Genomic DNA, 17,870 nt, shown 5'->3' on the forward strand with positions numbered 1-17,870 from the left:
TGGCTGATGGGTTCAAACTACTGAACTTTTGGTTAACAGATGAGCGCTTAACCACTGCATTACCAACCAGGGTTCATTCCATTGATCTCCAGGGACCTTAATTTTAATGAAGTCATTACAATTGCAGTTTATTAATAAGGATTTTGTGATTTTTATTCCTAAAATAAATGTCATCAAGTTAAGGAAACAACCGGCAAAATAAAAACAGATCTTCGAAATCACAGAAAGAAAAATATAGTACAAGGAGGTGTAAACGTTAGTACAAATGTTGGATGATGCCATCTAGTGGAAAATTGATTTTAACTTACCTCTGCGAATCATTTTTTTTTTTTTTTTTTTTCCTGCGAATCAAAGCTTCCTAAATTTCAATCCCAATATTTGGTATTTACGGGAACTTGTTAAAATACAGATTCCAGCCACTCTGCTGCTTGGAGATTTCTAACTCACTTTATGTGTATAACTGCCCAAGAGTTGTGTTTTAATAGGATCCAGACTGGAAACTATAAAAATGTCATTTCAGTTAAAATTAGGGTCCCCAGGGGTACACTGTGCTTTTCCTTTTCATCAGAATTTTCACCAATTTTTTTCCAAATGCTCTCCATTCTTTATGTTCTAATTCATGTCCTGTTGCATATTCTTGTTTCTGCATGTAATTGCTATATCTTTATCCTTTGCTATTGTTTAAGTGTGTTAGTTTTCTATTGCTGCTATAATAAATTACCACAAACTTAGTGGCTTCAAGCAACACAAATTTATTCTCTTCTGGAAATCAGAAGTCTAAAATAGGTGGGCAGGGCTGCATTTCTTCTGGAGACTCTAGGGGAGAATCAGTCTGTTTCCTTGCCTTCTTCCAGCTTATGGAGGCTTCCTGCATTCCTTGGCTCATGGCTCCACAATACTCTGACCTCGGCTTCCGTGGTCACATCTCCTTCTCTGACTCTCTCTCCTGCCTCCCAAAGTCCTTTTTGCCATGTAAGGGAACATATTCACAGGGGATTAGAGTGTGAATGTCTGTGGGGCGGGGGCATTATTCTATCACAATAGGTAATTCTGCTGCTGATAATATTCTCTGACTGCATACTCTGTACCAGGCCCCTATGCTAACTGCTTTACTTGCATTATTTTATTTTATCCTCTCAATTACTGTAAGAAAATCCTCCCTCTTCCCACTCCGTTGATGCTGTCAATTCCGACTTCATGGCAACCCTACATGTTACAGAGTAGAACTGCTGCCTACGATTTTCTTGGCTATAAATTTCAGGGACAGATTACTCAATAAGCAAGGTATGCATGGGCTTAGCTGTGTTTACTTATTAATCTGTAGTACACAATTTCATGTCCATGTACCTTCTTACTGTAAGCTAGTGCATATGAGCTTACTGGTTAATCTGCCTGTGACTATAATCTTTATGGAAGCAGCTCACCAGGCCTTTCTTTCATGGCACTGCTGGGTGGGTTCAAACTGACAACCTTTAGGCTAGTAGCCAATCGCAAACTGCACCACCTAGGGACCTTTTAACTGTAAGATAGGTATTATTATTATCCTATTTTATTTTTTTTCCACATGAACAAAGGTTTATTAGTGGCAGAAAGAGAGTAAAGGCTGGCGAGCGGTGACAGAGAGGGACCAGGCAATGCTAGCCTCCATTCCCCCAAACAAAGGTTTTGCTGGGGCTTATACGTTATTATCATATTTTACAGTCGAGAAGATTAAGGCAAAGAGTTTAAGTAACTTCCCCTAGGTCACGCAGCTAATACAGTGGCTGAACAGGCTCTGAAGCACATCATGTCATTACATGTGTGCACAGTACTGTGCAGCGGGACATAGTCATGCCAACAGTAAAAATAAAAAAGACTAACCTCTGAAACATCGATTTCAGTCCCGTGATTTTACAGCTCTACACTGTCATCTTTTTTTGGCTTAGTGTACTACAAGCAGAAATGATGTATTCTTGAATTACGGAGTGCTACTTAGAATACTTTGGTAGCTTTGACATTTTGCAACTTAAAATTTACATGGTTTGGACCAATAACAGTCACACACTCAGATGTTTCTTAAATATTAGTTGATTTTCGGTGTTATAAATTCAAGAACATTTTCATACTTTGCTGTTACTCCCCATTCTCCCCTAAAACTAAGAAAATAATGAAATACAAGTAAGCTGATCTGCCTCAAACCTTCTATACAGTGGCAAACTGAAACTAACTTATTTATAGGCTGGTTACAAAACCTAGTTGATAGGGATCTCTATCAGCCAGGCTAGGTGAGGCTAACAAAGTTGACCTTAAGTATGGTTGCCTGTCTCTAACCCACAGTGGCTATGGCCCTGGACCTGCTCAACCTGGACTGGACTCACTTAAGGCTGGTGGCAGCCGAGCTCTGCTTCCCCGTACCTTGCTGAAACATATTTTTTGTTAGTTCACTCTCTTCCTACGGCCCAAGGAGCCCTGGTGGTACAATGGTTAACAGCTTGGCTGCTAATCAAAAGGTCAGCAGTTTGAATCTACCAGCCACTTCTTGGAAAACCTATAGGTCTGTTCTATTCTGTCCTATAGGGTAGCCTGAGTTGGAACTGGCTCCACAGCCACGGCTGTTATTCTATGGTCCAAAGTATCAGCTAACTTCAAGTGAAAAATTAATTCCTGCTACTGCCCTCGTAGGAACTAGTGTGAAGGTAACAAAAGAACCTTACGATAGTTCTCTTGAAGCTACACTCCTGACAACCACCCCAGGCCTTAGTCCATTTGTAACTCTAATAATGGAAAGCTCTATGAAAGATTTTGGGGGGAAAAGAGGAAGGGCTTGATAATCGGAGTCTTTCATTATCTCTTAAAGATCTCTCTGAAAAAGGAGTTCCCTTATCTTTTGAGCATCAGTGAGCAATGTACATCAAATAGTATAGTAATATTTTTTAAATATGATGAACAATATTAAAATTTAGCCTTCCCATTTAGTATTGTTTAAGTCTTCTACCTCCTTGTTGATCTTCTGCCTTGTTGTTTTATCTGTTATTGGAAGTGGGGTATTGAAATCTCTATTAGTGTTGAATTGTCTTTCTTCATTTTTGTCAGTTTTTGCTTCATGTATTTTTGTGCACTGTTGTTAGGTACACATGTTTGTAATTGTTTTATCTTCCTGAGGGATTGACCCTTTTATCATTTTAAAGTCTAATTTGCCTGATATTTGTATAGCCACTCCATCTTTCTTATGTTGCTATTTCCATATGTTTTTCCATCCTTTTACCTTCAACTTATTTTTATCTTTGACTCTAAAATGTCTCCCATAGAAAGCATATATTTGAATCCTGTTTTTTTTATCCACTCTGACAATCTCTGCTTTTTGAGTGGATTGTTTAATCCATCCACATTAATGTTATTATTGATATACTTGGATTTATATAAGCCGTTTTACTTTTCGTTTTCTATGTCCCATGTCTTTTTTGTTCCTCTATTCCTCCTTTACTGCTTTCTTTTACATAAGTGAATATTTTCTATTGTAACATTTTAATCCACAGGAGAAAGACTTGGTGATCTGCTTCCATAAAGATTACAGCCAAGAAAACTATATGGGGCAGTTCTACCCTGTCACATGGGGAGCTATGGGTTGGAAACAACACAACAGCACCTAACAACACAATCATTTTTTTACTTAGTAGTTTTTTAAGGCTTGCCATATATATCTTATCAAAATCTACCTAAGATGTATACTAACTTAATTCCATTGAGATAGAGAAACATTACTTGTATATAGCTCTATTCCTTCTCTTTTTGTGTATTATTATACATATACTTCTAAATGTTACAAACCCAGCTAAATAGTTATGTTATTTTTTTGTATGTCTCTTAAAGCTGAGAAAAGTAAGCAAATATATACTTACAGTGTTTGTTGTATTAATATTCTTATTTACCATTTCTGATTCATTTGTTCCTATGGATTTGCCATCTGGTATCATTTTTTATTCCAGTACAGCTTTGCTCCTAACCACTTTCTTTGTGCTGTTCATGGTAAATATGTTACATATGTCATAGATCCAGCAAGACAGTTAAATATTGCTTTATATAATTGCTCTTTAAGTCAGTTACAAGAATATTCATTTATACTAAATTTTATAATTACATAATTACCTTTATTAATGTTCTTTTTTTGTGTGTGTAGATTTGAATTGATGTCTGGGGCCATTTACTTTCAGTCTGTGGAACTTCCTTTAGAATTTCTTGTAAGGCAGGTCATCTTCCAAGGGTGGGAGGGGAACTCTTATTTTTTGTTTATCTTGGAATGCCGTTATTTTGCCTTCATTTTCTAATGATAGTTTTGCTGGATATAGGATTATTGGTTGACAGGTTTTTTAGTTTCAGCACTTTTACTGTGGCATCCCATTGCCTTTCACCTCTGTTGTTTCTAATGAAAAGTTAGCCGTTAATTTTATTGGAGAGGGAGTTCCTAGTATATAATGACCCTTTTTCTCTTGCAGCTTGCAAGATTTTTCTGTCCTTGGCTTTCAGCATTTTTACTGTGATGTGCTGGGTCTCTGTCTATTACACTTGGAGTTGGCTGAGCTGATGTGTAAGTTTTTCGTCAAGTTGGAAGGTTTTCAGCCCTTATTTCTTCAAATATTTTTTCTTCTCCTTTTGTTCTATCCTCTCCTTCTGGTACTTCCAGTACACATATGCTGGTGTGCTTGATGATGTCCCACATTTCTCTGAGGCTCTGTTCATTTTTCTTCAATTGTTTTTTCTCACTTCATTCTTTGGACTGCATAATCTCTACCCATGTATTATCAAGTTTGCTAATTCTTCTGCTACTTTAAACCTACTGTTGAGTCTCTCTAATGACTGTTTTCATTTTAGTTATTGTACTTTCCAATCCAGAATTTGCATTTGGTTCTTTTTTATAATTTGTATCTCTTTTTTGGCATTCTCTATTTATTGAGACATCGTCATCATACCTTATATTACTTCTTTAAAGATGGTTTGCTTTAGTCCTTTGAACATACTTATAATGGCTACTTTGAAGTCTTTGTTAAATCCAACATCTAGTCTCTTTCATTGGCAGTTCCTGGTGACTCATTTTTTCCCTGTGAATGAGTCACACTTTTCTATTTCTTTGTAATTTTTTGTTGAAAACTGGACATTTCAGATAATATATTGCAGCAATTCTGGATACTCATTCTCTTCTTCTCTCCTGGACTTGTTATTTTTGCTTGTTTGTTTACTTAGTGACAGGCTGGACTATTTTAGTGACTTTTATTCCCCCTTTGCCCCTAGTGTGAAGCCTCCTATATTGATACTGAGTGCACAGGCTTGGGCAAGCACACAGTCATTTTGGGGTGACAATGGTTTTATCAACCTCTCTTTGACTGTCTTTTTCACTATAAAACAAAACCCATTGCTGTTGAGTCAATTCCAACTCATAGTGACCCTACAGGACAGAGTAGAACTGCACCATAGGGTTTCCAAAGCTGTAATCTTTATGGAAGCAGACTGCCACATCTTTCTCCCACTAAGCAGCTGGTGGGTTCCAACTGCCAACCTTTAGTTAGCAGCCAAGTGCTTTAACCACTGTGCCACCAAGGTTCCTCTTTCCCTCCGGTTACACTAACTGCTGGTTGACTTCTCTATTATTTTCAACAATACCCTGGGGCATAAACTGCTCTACAATCTCATATAATTAAATTAGGCTCCTTTGTAGTTTCTGATGTCAGCCTTTGAGATTTGTTCAGACCCAAGACAAGCTCTTAGCTTTCTTTGATTTTCTCTGGCAAACTAGCTAGCCCATGATTTAGCTTATATCTCTCATGAAGCTAACAAGCTCCTCTTAATTACTTACCACTAAAACCTCCACTAATTTTTAGAGCATCCTTAGGCCTGAGCTTCCCCACACTTTTTCAAATAAAGTCAGTTCCGTTGGGTAGCTTTGGAACTCTGTTTTACGGCCTTCCTCTCACATGGACAAAATCTCTGAGCTATGGCTCTAGAGCTGGGGGTGAGTACAGTGGCATGCTTCTCTGACATCCTTGCCTTAAGAGCATGGCACTGGGCAGGGGGTAAGGGGCAGCCTCTTGTTTTCTTGGCTCTCCTGATATAGAACCTTTGCCCTATGAATAACCTAGGGTGAGGTCAATTGGGCCTCAGGGTTGCCAGCATGTCATGCCAGAGGTAGAAGTTCTACCCTATGAGTAAGGGCTAAGTAAAAGAAAAGAACCTGACTTCTGGGCTCTACTCACCTGGAAATTGAGCCTCTGCAACACATGGCTGTGGGTGAGAGAGACGGATGAGAAATGCTGGCAGACTTCCCCTCTTGAGAAGATATTGTAGCACTTGACCTGGAGTTGGGAGAAGAAAGAATTCCGTGTCTTGGCTGCACACTCTTGAAGTCTAGTTTCAGTCATCTGAGCTCAGAAGGAGAAAGAGAGTGGGTCATGGTCCAGATTCCCTGTTCTTTCTTGAATAAATGCTTTTTCATTTGTTCTGTATCTTTAGAACAATTTCCAGACTTTAAATGGTTTTAAAATTTTCACCAGTTATGCTTGTTGTGCTGGGGAACAAGTCCTTGGAGCTCTTTATGCTGCCGTTTTGGAAGTTGATATTACTTAATTTTTTACAAAATACTTTGATATGTAAAATCTAATTCAATCCTCACAACTTTATTAAAGTAGGGAACCTCCAGCCCTAAAGATAAGGACCAGAGACGTTCTGACTTGCCTAAAGTTCTAGGACCTACCAGAGTCATTTTCACTCAGGAAGTACTTACTGATTGCCTACTGTCTGCTAAACATTAGCTCAAATATGTTCAGCAAGTTTACTGTCTAGACAGGAGACAAAAAACAAGCAATTATACAGGAACCCTGGTGGTGCAGTGGTTTAGAGTTCAGGCTGTTAATTAAAAGGTCAGCAGTCCTAATCCATCAGCTGCTCCCTGGAAACCCTATGGGGCAGTTCTACTCTGTCCTATGGGGTCACTATGAGTGTGAATCGACCATAACACTTTTATTTTTGTTTGCTAAGTGCCTTGCAAACTCTATGAGGCAGTTCTACTCTGTCCTGTAGGGTTGCTATGAGTCAGAATCGACTCGACGGCACTGGGTTTTGGTAGTATAGAAATAAAGATTATGGTACTTTGGGAACACAATCAGAGGGGCGCCTAATCCAGTCTTGAGTAGGAAATAGAATCCTAGCGTTCTGACTCCTAATTCTATTCTTGTAGAGAAAAGATGAATTTACTCAAAGTAAAGAGGCTCATTGAATAGTGGTTAAGGAGACAAACTGAAGCCAGATAGCCTCGGATTTAAATCTCAGTCCAACTGCTAACTGTGTGACCTTGGGTAATTCACTTAATCTCTCTGTGCTTTAGTTTCCTCGTGTTTAATGGTACTCGCCTCATCTCTTATAGGGTCACTTTCAGTAGGAATTAACTCAACAATGGGTTTGCTTTGGCTTTGGTTTAGGATAAAATTAAAGGAGTATACATGTAATAGAAACCCTGGTGGCGTAGTGGTTAAGTGCTACAGCTGCTAACCAAAGGATCAGCAGTTCAAATCTGCCAGGTGCTCCTTGGAAACTCTATGGGGCAGCCCTACCCTGTCCTATAGGGTTGCTATGAGTCGGAATCGACTCGACAGCACTGGGTTTGGTTTGCTTTTTTTTAAAATACATGTAATATGCTTAGACCTAGAGTTGCTATGAGTCAGAATCAACTCCACGGCAACAGATTTTTGGTTCATACCTGGTGTAGTTTGTATTGTACTAGTACTTGCTAACTAAATTTTATTAGTGGGAAGATGGAGTTGAGTAGTGAACTCCCCCAGGGGCTTGCTAATCAGTTTCCTCCACAATGCTAACAAAATGCTTAACTTGCAAATGAGTCCCTGGGTGGTGCAAAGGGATAATGTGCTCCCTGCTGACCCAAAGATTAGTGGTTTGAGTCCTTGGAAGACAGGCATGGTGAGCTACTTCCAAAAAATCAGCCATTGCAAATTGTTTATGCAGTCTACCCTGAAACACGTGGGGTTGCCATGAGTCAGAATTAACTTGTCAACAACTGGTTTTTAACTTTGCAATTCTGATTTTTCAGAATACAGTGCTTGTTTTGCCAGCAAATTGTTTCATTTAGTGACCACACTTCTCAAGTTGGTTAATCTTGAGATTTAGTGTCAATTAAATACAAGTCCTCATCAGGAAATGACTGGGAACCTCTGTAGTCTTCCAGGTTATTTGTATACTGTCATAATAGGGTAATTTAAAAATGTTATTTGTACTACAGTATACACTTAATGAAGTAGAAAATGCATCTAATCTCGTTTTTTCCTTGAATGTCACTATCCAAAGCTTCTGTTAAACTACTTTACGATTCTAGTAAGAATTAATGAAACTGTTCTTTTTTTTTGCATAAGTACTGAAACATTTGTTACACCTCTGAAATACTTATTGTATCATACTCTATCAGGCTTGTTTAAAGATTTCTGGAAAATCACCAGCTATCAATGTGTCAAAATGTGTCAAATGTGCATACCCTTAGTAGTGCTAAACAGGTCTTCTGATTAGGTCAGGAAAATAAAACTGAAACTAACTCTAAGCTCAACAAGGCATAACCAGCTATTTGCAAGTCCTCCCAAAGGTAAGTGGAGCTCTTTTCCTGGGAAATGTTTCTATTTTAGGTATTAAATGTGTCTCTAAACATTGTTGCTAGGTAACTTTGAGTCACTTCCAACTCGTAACAACTGTCATAGATTGAATTGTGTCCCCCCAAAATATGTCAACTTGGTTAGGCCATGATTCCCAGTATTGTGTGGTTGTCTTCCATTTTGTGGTTTTCCTATGTGTTATAAATGATAATCTCTGCTGTGGTGAAAGAGGATTAGGGTGGGATGGAACACCCCTACTCAGGTCACATCTCTAATCCAATGTAACACGAGTTCCTCTGGGGTATGGCCTGTACCACCTTTTACCTTACAAGAGATAAAACAAACAGAAGCAAGCAGAGTTGAGGGCCTCATACCACCAAGAAAGCAGTGCTGGGAGCAGAGGGTGTCCTTTGGACCAGGGGTTTCTGTGGGGAGAAGCTCCTAGGCAGGGGAAGACTGATGACAAGGAGCTGGAGCTGACGAGCTGAATTTGGATTTCTAATTTGGATTTCTAGTCGGAATCAACTCAATGGCAACAGGTAGGTAGCCTACTAGACCGTGAGAAAGTAAAATTTCTCTTTGCTAAAGCCATCCACTTGTGGTATTTGTTACAGCATGTCCAAAGTACATGTCTCTCAACATAGCCTACATTTTAAAATTTGGAACATTTTTACAATTTTTCTCCCTTTATACCACTCTTGTGACAAAAAGCACTACCCACCCCCCCCCCCCCCCCGCAAAAAAAACCAAACGCACTGCCTTCGAGTGGATTCCGACTCATAGCAACCCTGTAAGTCAGAATCGACTTGGGAAAGTGTGGACATCTTATTTTATTATTATTAATGTAAGCATGTGATGCCAAAGAAATGAAGATAATTTTACAAACTAAGATTTTTTCTAAGTATGTGAAATTTCCATTTTATTGTAAGGTTTTATATCACACCAGTTCAAAGGCATTTCTTTAGAACTCTTCTAGCACAGCTTCTCTGGAATTGTTTCAATCGTTCCTAGCATGTGACTTGACTAAACAGCTTAAATCTAAATAACCAAACAACATTTCAAATGACTAACTTTTTAGACGAGTAGGATAAAGTATAAAGTTATCAGCTGATGGATGAGGCTATTAATTTCCAAGACACTTGTCAAAATGTTTCTTCTGATATAGTAGTAGTTGTTATAAATCAGAACTTTGAAAAAATAAGGGCAGAACAAGAGTATAATAAAAGAAGCTCCTGCAGCTTAAGCCTCCCATAGTCCTAAGCTTCTGACAGAAGCAAGGCAAAGTACCTTTCCTGCAAACTAAACGGGATTCCAGTATTTCAATCTGGTTGAACTTTCAGAGAAAGGCCCAAGACCATCTTGGATCTGGCTGTATTAATTATGCCTGAAGAGTTTAATACCCATCCAAGTCCAAAGGTGGAAGAACACATAAACCGGTATGGTAATCGGCAAGAGCAGACTATAAAAGCAGAGGCTGGCTGTGCTAGTGCAGCCCTGAGGGAAGTTTTCTTCCACAGAGGCTGAGTAGAACAGTCCTGCTAAAGAAACCAGCGGAATAAGGACAGTCAACGTAGGAAGAGACAGAAACATTCTTCTTCCACACTTATTACCCGCCACTCTGACTTTTTAAAAGATAAATGATATTAAGAGAATTCAGTTTTCTTTTTTTTAAAAAAATTATGGTTTAGTGCTGCTCCATTTCTTCTTTCTTCTTATTTTGATGTGTCATCCTAGCTGCCTGTGGTATCATATTAGGAATGCCATCGATGACTGGATATGCTATTCCCAACTCTTCATTAATCAATTCATTTGTCGATGCTTCGTATCTAGGAAAAAAGAAAAGAATCACAAAGCGAATTTTGTAAAACAAAATTCTTGGAAGACCTTGATATTCAATAAATAATACTATTTGTCCAATTCTCGACAGAGTTAACACTGAACTGTATTCTTTAATTCTAAAAGCAGCAATAGCCAATATTACCATTTCTCTTATAAAATCTGTAATTGTTCCCATTTTAATCAATTTCTCTCAAATTCTCTTTTTACTGTATTCCCAAGTCATGCCTTAGTTAAAAGTTTTCTCTCATACTGCTCAGAAAATATTTCCTCTTTTCATCCAGACATCCCTTCATTCCTCTGGCTAACCCCAAAACCATCCCAATCCATTTACTACTGGAACAGAAACTAGAGAAAAATTCAATTTCCTGATTTAAGAATAAATGCTCAGTAAAGTATCCTAACTGATCCACTAGATGGAAATCGCTGAAAAATCAAAATACACAAAAGTTTGAGAACGATGGGAGGGCAGAAATGAGGAAACTTTGGAAACAAGTCTAAAGTGAGCGAGTTACACAATTAGCTAAAAGACAGACCCAACAATAATTTAAAGGTTTAAAAAAAATTGAATGACCGTTATGTTAATTATAGGGCACACTAGTAAAAGAGAAATGCAAAAAGATGAAAATAAAAATTACCGGCAATCTAGCACCCAAGTATAATCACTGTTAACATTTTGGTGTTTAGTTTATGCAATTTGTAACACTACCGTTGTCAATGTTCAGTTTTAATAGCTGGAACTGTACAGCCGCTTTAGCAAAGACTATGTTAAAGGTTAAGAGAGCATTTGCAATAACCAGTTAGTTCAGAGTGAAGAGCCAAAGGGCAGCAAACAAAGCTCAAATTTTTAAAATACCGTTAGGCAGTAGCTGTACACGGCCATTTCACAAAAATAAGCTACTAGCATATTTTTCATCACCGTGGGTTTAAAACCTGAACGCTTCACGAATCATCCATGGTCCTTTTCAGAAAAACAAACGTCCAGGCCCCGCCCCCAGGCATTCCGACCCGGTCCGCTCGTGTCGGTACCCAGACAACGTCCCCCACCCCCCGCAAATGCACCCTGGTGATTCCTTAGAGCACCTATCAACGCTCCGATGCATTCCGGCGGGCCGGCGGCTAATTTGGGAGGCCTGGGGCTCGGCTCGCCTCAAGTCTCCTTTCGCCCTTCAGGTCGCAGGAGAAGCTGCGTGGGCGCTCAGCAGGGCCTGGGCCCACAAAATGGCCGCCGAGACCACATATGAACCTGAAAAGCTGCCCAAAGGCTGTGAGAGGCCGCGCGGTCTACCTGCCCTCTCCTCCCAACAGGAGGCCGCGAAGGGAAAACGGAGCCCGGCAAGTCCCACCTGAGCGGCTTCTTGGAGAGCGGGCACACCAGGAACTCCAGCAGCGCCGGGTCCAAGGCGCGGGGCTGCTCCCCCGCCTTCGCGCTCCGGTCCGCCGACAGTCTAGGCACCGACGCGTGCAGCCACCTGCGGGCGACGGCGGACAGCGGCGCTGAGACGAGCCTGCCGCACGCGCCACTCAGCATGGTCCAGCAGCCGGCGACCTCACCTCGCTGCACCCTCAGCCAGCCCGGGCTGCTCTCCGCCGAGCCCCACTGGCCAGGCCCCGCCCCCCGGTGCTCGGAGAAACGGAGCCCTGGAGCAGACACAGGCTAACGCTTTAGTTCCGGAGGCGCTCTTGACCCAGTTGCTTTGGCTGTATCGCCGCCCTGCGGCTGAGGTAACTGCCTGGGGCCGGAGGCCCCGGGTGCCCAACCCATCGCATTTACACAACCACAGACAAAACCGATGCTTAAGTCGGGCTCTGTTGAGTTTTCTTCAGGGCTGTCAGGAAGCCAGTGTCCGGGTCTCAGATGCACACAGCTTTAGACGTGGACATACGCAGTTATCTCCAAATGAAGCTTTAAGCTCTTTGTTAAAAGCATTAATTCGTTTAGTGTTTAATGTGAATTTCTGTAACCCTGTTTTGACCTTTTTTTTCCCTTCATTAAAAAATAAAATTTAAGAACCTGAAAAGAATGGCTTGAGCCTCTTAACCTCCAAAACATCCAGAATTTTCATATTTCTTACCCTGTATGACTCAAGCATTGTGATTTCAGTTGCATAATAAATCACAACTAATTTACTGCGCTTGGAGGCAGCGAGGAGTTTAAATAATTGTATAATTAGGCAGATGTCCATTAATTGAATTTAAGACCCCATGTTTGCCTCTGACTGTCCCAGGGAGTGATGCAGGTTTTGATCTTAGAGTGTAGCAAGAGATTAGGCTCTGAGACCTGTACAGCTTGGTTCCAGCTCCTTAGTTAACTACCTGCAAGACTTCTGACAAATAATTGCTGTTTCCTTGTCTGTATGTTGTTGTTGTTAGGTGCCCTCCAATCCATCCCAACTCATAGTGACCCTATGTATAACAGAACAAACACTGCCTGGTCCTGCCCCATCCTCACAACCGTTGCTATACTTGCACCCAAGAGCATTGCAGACACTGTGTCAGCCTATCTCCTTGAGGGTCTTCCTCTTTTTTGCTGACCCTGAACTTTTCCAAGCATGATGTCCTTTTCTGGGGACTGGTCCCTCCTGATAACATGTCCAAAGTATGTGAGACGAAGTCTCACCATCCTCACTTCCAGGGAACATTCTGGCTGTACTCTCTTCCAAGACAGATTTATTTGTTCTTCTGGCAGCCCATGGTGTATTCAGTATTCTTCACCAACATAATTCAAAGGTGTCAGTCCTTCTTCAGTCTTCCTCATTCATTGTCCAGCTTTCTCACGCATATGAGGTGATTGAAAATTCCGTGACTTGGGTCAGGTGCACCTTATTCCTCAAGGTGACATCTTTGCTTTTTAACACTTTAAAGAGGTTTTTTGCAGCAGATTTGCCCAGTGCGATGAGTCTTTTGATTTCTTAACTGCTGTGTCCATGGGCATTGACTGTGGACCCAAGTAAAATGAAATCCTTGACAACTTCAATCTTTTCTCCCTTTATTATGATGTTACTTATTGGTCCAGTTGTGAAAGTTTTTGTTTTCTTTACCTAAGGCTGTAGTATTTGCTCTTATTAAGTGCTTCAAGTTCTCTTCTTTTTCAGCTAACAAGGTTGTGTCATCTGCATATCACAGAGTGTTAATGAGTATTCTTCCAATCTTGTTGCTGAGTTCTTCTTCATATAGTCTGGTTTCTAAGAATATTTGCTCAGCATACAGGTTAAATAAGTATGGCAAAAAGATACAGCCCTGATGCACACCTTTTTTTGTTGTTTTAAACCGCTCAGTATCCTCTTCCACCACTCATCTGTCAGTTTGTCCTACTGTGGTGTTTTGCATATTGCTGTAATGCTGGAAGCTATGCCACCGGTACTTCAAATACCAGCAGGGTCACCCTTGGTGGGCAGGTTTCAGCGGAGCTTCCAGACTAAGACTAGGAAGAAGGACCCGGCAGTCTACTCCTGAAAACATTGGCCAGTGAAAATCTTATGAATAGCAGTGTAACATTGTCTGACATAGTGCCAGAAAATGAGCCCCTCAGGTTGAAAGGCATTTAAAATACAACTAGGGAATTGCTGCCTCCTCAAAGGAGAGAAGACCTGAATTACGTGGATGAAATCAAGCTTTCAAAACCTTCATTTGCTGAGGTGGCACAACTCAAAATGAGAAGACACAGCTGCAAGCATCCATTAATAACTGGAACATGGAATGTACGAAGTATGAATCTAGGAAATCTTTCAGAAATGAAAAGGAATGCATAAAGATCAATATCCTAGGCATTAGTGAGCTGAAATGGACTGGTATTGGCCATTTTAAATTGGACAATCATATGGCCTACTATGCCAGGAATGATAAATTGAAAAGGAACGGCATCACATTCATCGTCAAAGAAGAACATTTCAAGATCCGTCCTGAAGTACCACACTGTCAGTGAAGGATAATATCTACACGCCTACAAGGAAGACCAGCTAATACAACTATTATTCAAATGTACACACCAGAAGATGGCAGACTAGTCAGATGCACTAAACCATCCCAGCAGCAAAAACCCCAAAAGCAAGTAAAATAGATACAGACATCAGTCCTAGAACTCCAAGCCTTAAATGAAGGGGGAAAGTATTAGATTGGAAGTTACTGAGGAGAAGAAACTGATAGAAAATGGGGAAGGAATAGAGGTACAGAGTGGAGGTTCATGACCAGACAGCATGACTCAGTGTTGCCATGTTGGAATAAAGCCAAGAACCCTGCACACAGAAAGGCACTTCTATAGATAGAGGTACAGTGCAGACACACAGAACTAAGTAAGACCACATTTGCTGGCTGCAACTCACGGAGAAGCCCAGGCTGTCTTACCAGGTAACCACAGGAGCACGCTCCTACAACGCCCACCCCTCTGGTGAATAGTGGCTATAACCACTTAGCAACCCATACAGCCTGGAACCAGAGTACCAACCCACCCTCTTGCCCTCCTCCATCTAGTCCCTTCTGCCTCTGCCTTGACACACCCCACCCCACCCTGCAGCCCACAGTCCCCAAGGGGACCTGACCCAGACCTCAGGCCCATTCTGCCATGGCACCCAGAAAGGGAAGTTCTAGAACACTTAATTGTGCTCATGCAGAATCTGTACATAGACCAAGAGGCAGTTGTTTGAACAGAACAAGGGGATACTGTGTGGTTTAAAGTCAGAAAAGGTGTGCCTCAGGGTTGTATCCTTTCACCATACTTAATCTATATGCTGAGCAAATAATCCAAGAAGCTCTACTACATGAAGAAGGCAGCATCAGGACTGAAGGAATACTCATTTAGAACCTGTGATATGCAGATGACACAACCCTTGCTTGCTGAAAGTGAAGAGGACTTGAAGCACTCACTGATGAAGATCAGAGACTATAGCCTTCCATATGGATTGTACCTCAACATAAAGAAAACAAAAATCCTCAAAACTGGACCAATAAGCAACGTCATGATAAATGGAGAAAAGACTGACGTTGTCAAGGATTTCATTTTACTTGGGTCCACAATTAGTGCTCATGGAAGCAGTGGTCCAGAAATCAAATGATGCATTTCACTGGGCAAATCTGCTACAAAAGGGTTAAAAAACAATGATGTCACCTGGAGGAATAAGGTGCACCTGACCCAAGCCATGGTATTTTCCATCACCTCGTACGTGTGCAAAAGCTGGATATTGAATAAGGAAAACTGAAAAATTGATGCCTTTGAATTATGGTGTTGGCAAAGAATACTGAATATACCTCAAACTGCCAGAAGACTGAACAAATTTGTCTTGGAAGAAGTACAGCCAGAAGAATGCTCCTTAGAAGCAAGGATGATGAGACTTCATCTCGCTTACTTTGGACATGTTATCCAGAGGGGCCAGTCCCTGGAGAAGGACATCATGCTTGGTAAAGTAGAGGGTCAGCAAAAAAGAGGAAGACCTTTGTTATGAATTGAATTGTGCCCCCCCTGCCCCCGCCAAAATGTGTGTGAACTTCACTAGGCCATGATTCCCAGTATTGTGTGATTTTCCTCCATTTTGTGACCTGCTGTAATTATCCTATATGTTGTAAATCCTAATCTCTATGATGTTAATGGGTGTGAATTGGTATCTCCTTGTGGTTTTGATTTATATTGCCTTAATGACTGATAGGTTGAGCATCTTTTCTTGTGCTTGTTGGCCATTTGTATATCTTCTTTGGAGAAATGTCAATTCAAGTCCTTTGCCCATTTCTTAACTGGGTTTTCTTTTTGAGTTGTCAAGAGTTCTTTATATACTATGGATAAGAGATTATCAGATATATGATTTGCAAATATTTTCTCCCATTCCGTAGACTGTCTTTTCACTTTCTTGATAATGTCTTTTGATACACAAATTTTAAATTTCGATGAAGTTCAATTTATCTACCTTTTTCTTTTGTTGTTCATCTTTTTAGTGTTATATATAAGAATCTGTTGTAAAATTTAAGGTCATTAAGATTTGCTCCTATATTTTTTTTCTATGAGTTGTATAGTTTTAGCTCTTACATTTAGATCTTTGGTCCATATTGAGCATTTTGTATATGGTGGAGGTAGAGGTCAAAATTCATTCTTTTGCATTAGCTCAGCACTGTTTGTTAAAGAGACTATTATTTTCTCATAGAATTGTCTTGGCACCTGTGGGGTAAAGGGTTTAGTTTTACTGTAAGTAAAGTGGCCTTTGTTCTTGGCTCCAGAGAGTTAACCATTGAAGTAATCGGGGTGCCTTGATCTAGGGCTTTCAGATCGCATCTGAGGATTTGTGCTGGCAAGTGGGAGCTGGTCAGACCAGAAGAGACTCACCTGGGAGGCCAATATCAACTAGCCTCGGGAGGCATGATTTAGCCTATCATGCAGGACTGGGCAATAAAAGCACAGAACAGGAAAGCTCAGAAAGCTTCCTGGTCAGCAAAGGGAGGGTGCTGTGCCCTCTCTGAGACATGGCAGCTCCACACTGGGAATTTTCCCAGATCTTGCTCATTCACCTCTTGCTTATGACTGTCCAGATTTGTATCCTTTTACTATAGTAAAACTGGTAGTCAACGTAGAGTGCTCTCCATGAGTTCTTTGAGTTGTTCCAGCAAATTATCGAACCCAAAGGAGAAGGGGGAGATGGCAAGTAAAAGCGAAGGTACTGTGTGTACTCCCGAATTTGCAGCTGGCATTGCCTATTTGACAGCCTGAAAAGACAGGGTACTTTTAATCTGTGAGATCTGCCTTAGTTCTGCGTGGCCAGGGTCAGAGAGAGTGTGCCACATGGGCGGTTGGTCTCAGAATGATTGAGAAGAAGGAAGGCAAGGATATGATTGATTGCTGCCTTCTGGGAATCAGCTTTATGCTGTTTCTTATCCATGAAAAACTATCATAGCACCTTTGGTGAAAATCAGTTGGCCATAGATGTATGGGTTTATCTCTGGACTCACAATTCTATTCCATTAGTCTATGTGACTAGCCTTATGCCTGTATCACACTGTTCTGATTATTGTAGCTTTATAGTTAGTTTTCCAGTCAAGAAGTGTGAGCTCTCCAACTTTGTTCTTTTTTTTCAAAATTGTTTTGATTATTTAGGGCCCCATGCAATCCCATGTGAGTTTAAGGATTGACTTTTCCATTTCTGTAAAAAAGGCCATTAGAATTTTTTAAGGATTGCATTCAATCTGTAGATGGCTTTGGGCAGTATTGCCATCTTAAGAATATTAAATCTTCCAGTCCATGAACATGCGATGTCTCTCCATTCATTTAGGTCCTCTTTACATTCTTTCAGCAGTATTTTATAGTTCCTACTGTAGTTTCTAGTGTACATGTCTTCTGCCTCCTTGGATAAATTTATTCCTATATATTTTATTCTTTTGGATGCTATTGTAAATGGGTTTATTTTCTTAATTTTCTTTACAGGTTGTTCATTGCCA

The 17,870-nt window shown here is 40.5% G+C and overlaps 2 protein-coding genes across 2 annotated transcripts; both read right to left on the minus strand.

Moving 5' to 3' along the window:
* Positions 1-9,454: 9,454 nt before the first annotated feature.
* On the minus strand, positions 9,455-10,228 carry PIGY (phosphatidylinositol glycan anchor biosynthesis class Y). Its single transcript, XM_049885746.1, has one exon. The coding sequence runs from the start codon at positions 10,209-10,211 to the stop codon at positions 9,996-9,998; it is 216 nt and encodes a 71-aa protein (XP_049741703.1). The 5' UTR covers positions 10,212-10,228; the 3' UTR covers positions 9,455-9,995.
* Positions 10,229-10,305: 77 nt separating this feature from the next.
* PYURF (PIGY upstream open reading frame) lies at positions 10,306-12,075 on the minus strand. Its single transcript, XM_049885745.1, has 2 exons — positions 11,804-12,075; positions 10,306-10,447 (listed from the first exon to the last, which is right to left on the minus strand). The coding sequence occupies exons 1-2, from the start codon at positions 11,986-11,988 to the stop codon at positions 10,306-10,308; spliced, it is 327 nt and encodes a 108-aa protein (XP_049741702.1). The 5' UTR covers positions 11,989-12,075.
* Between the last annotated feature and the right edge of the window lie 5,795 nt (positions 12,076-17,870).

Source organism: Elephas maximus, chromosome 5, assembly GCF_024166365.1.
Source record: "Elephas maximus indicus isolate mEleMax1 chromosome 5, mEleMax1 primary haplotype, whole genome shotgun sequence".
Lineage (NCBI taxonomy): Eukaryota > Metazoa > Chordata > Mammalia > Proboscidea > Elephantidae > Elephas > Elephas maximus.

Bases quoted from the DNA above. Each gene is read 5' to 3' on its own strand.
- PYURF (XM_049885745.1), bottom strand. From the start codon at position 11,988: ATGCTGAGTGGCGCGTGCGGCAGGCTCGTCTCAGCGCCGCTGTCCGCC. The intron at 10,448-11,803 runs GTGGGACTTGCC...CTTTTTTCCTAG, and splicing joins CTCTCCAAGAAGCCGCTCAG to ATACGAAGCATCGACAAATG.
- PIGY (XM_049885746.1), bottom strand. From the start codon at position 10,211: ATGTTTCTGTCTCTTCCTACGTTGACTGTCCTTATTCCGCTGGTTTCT.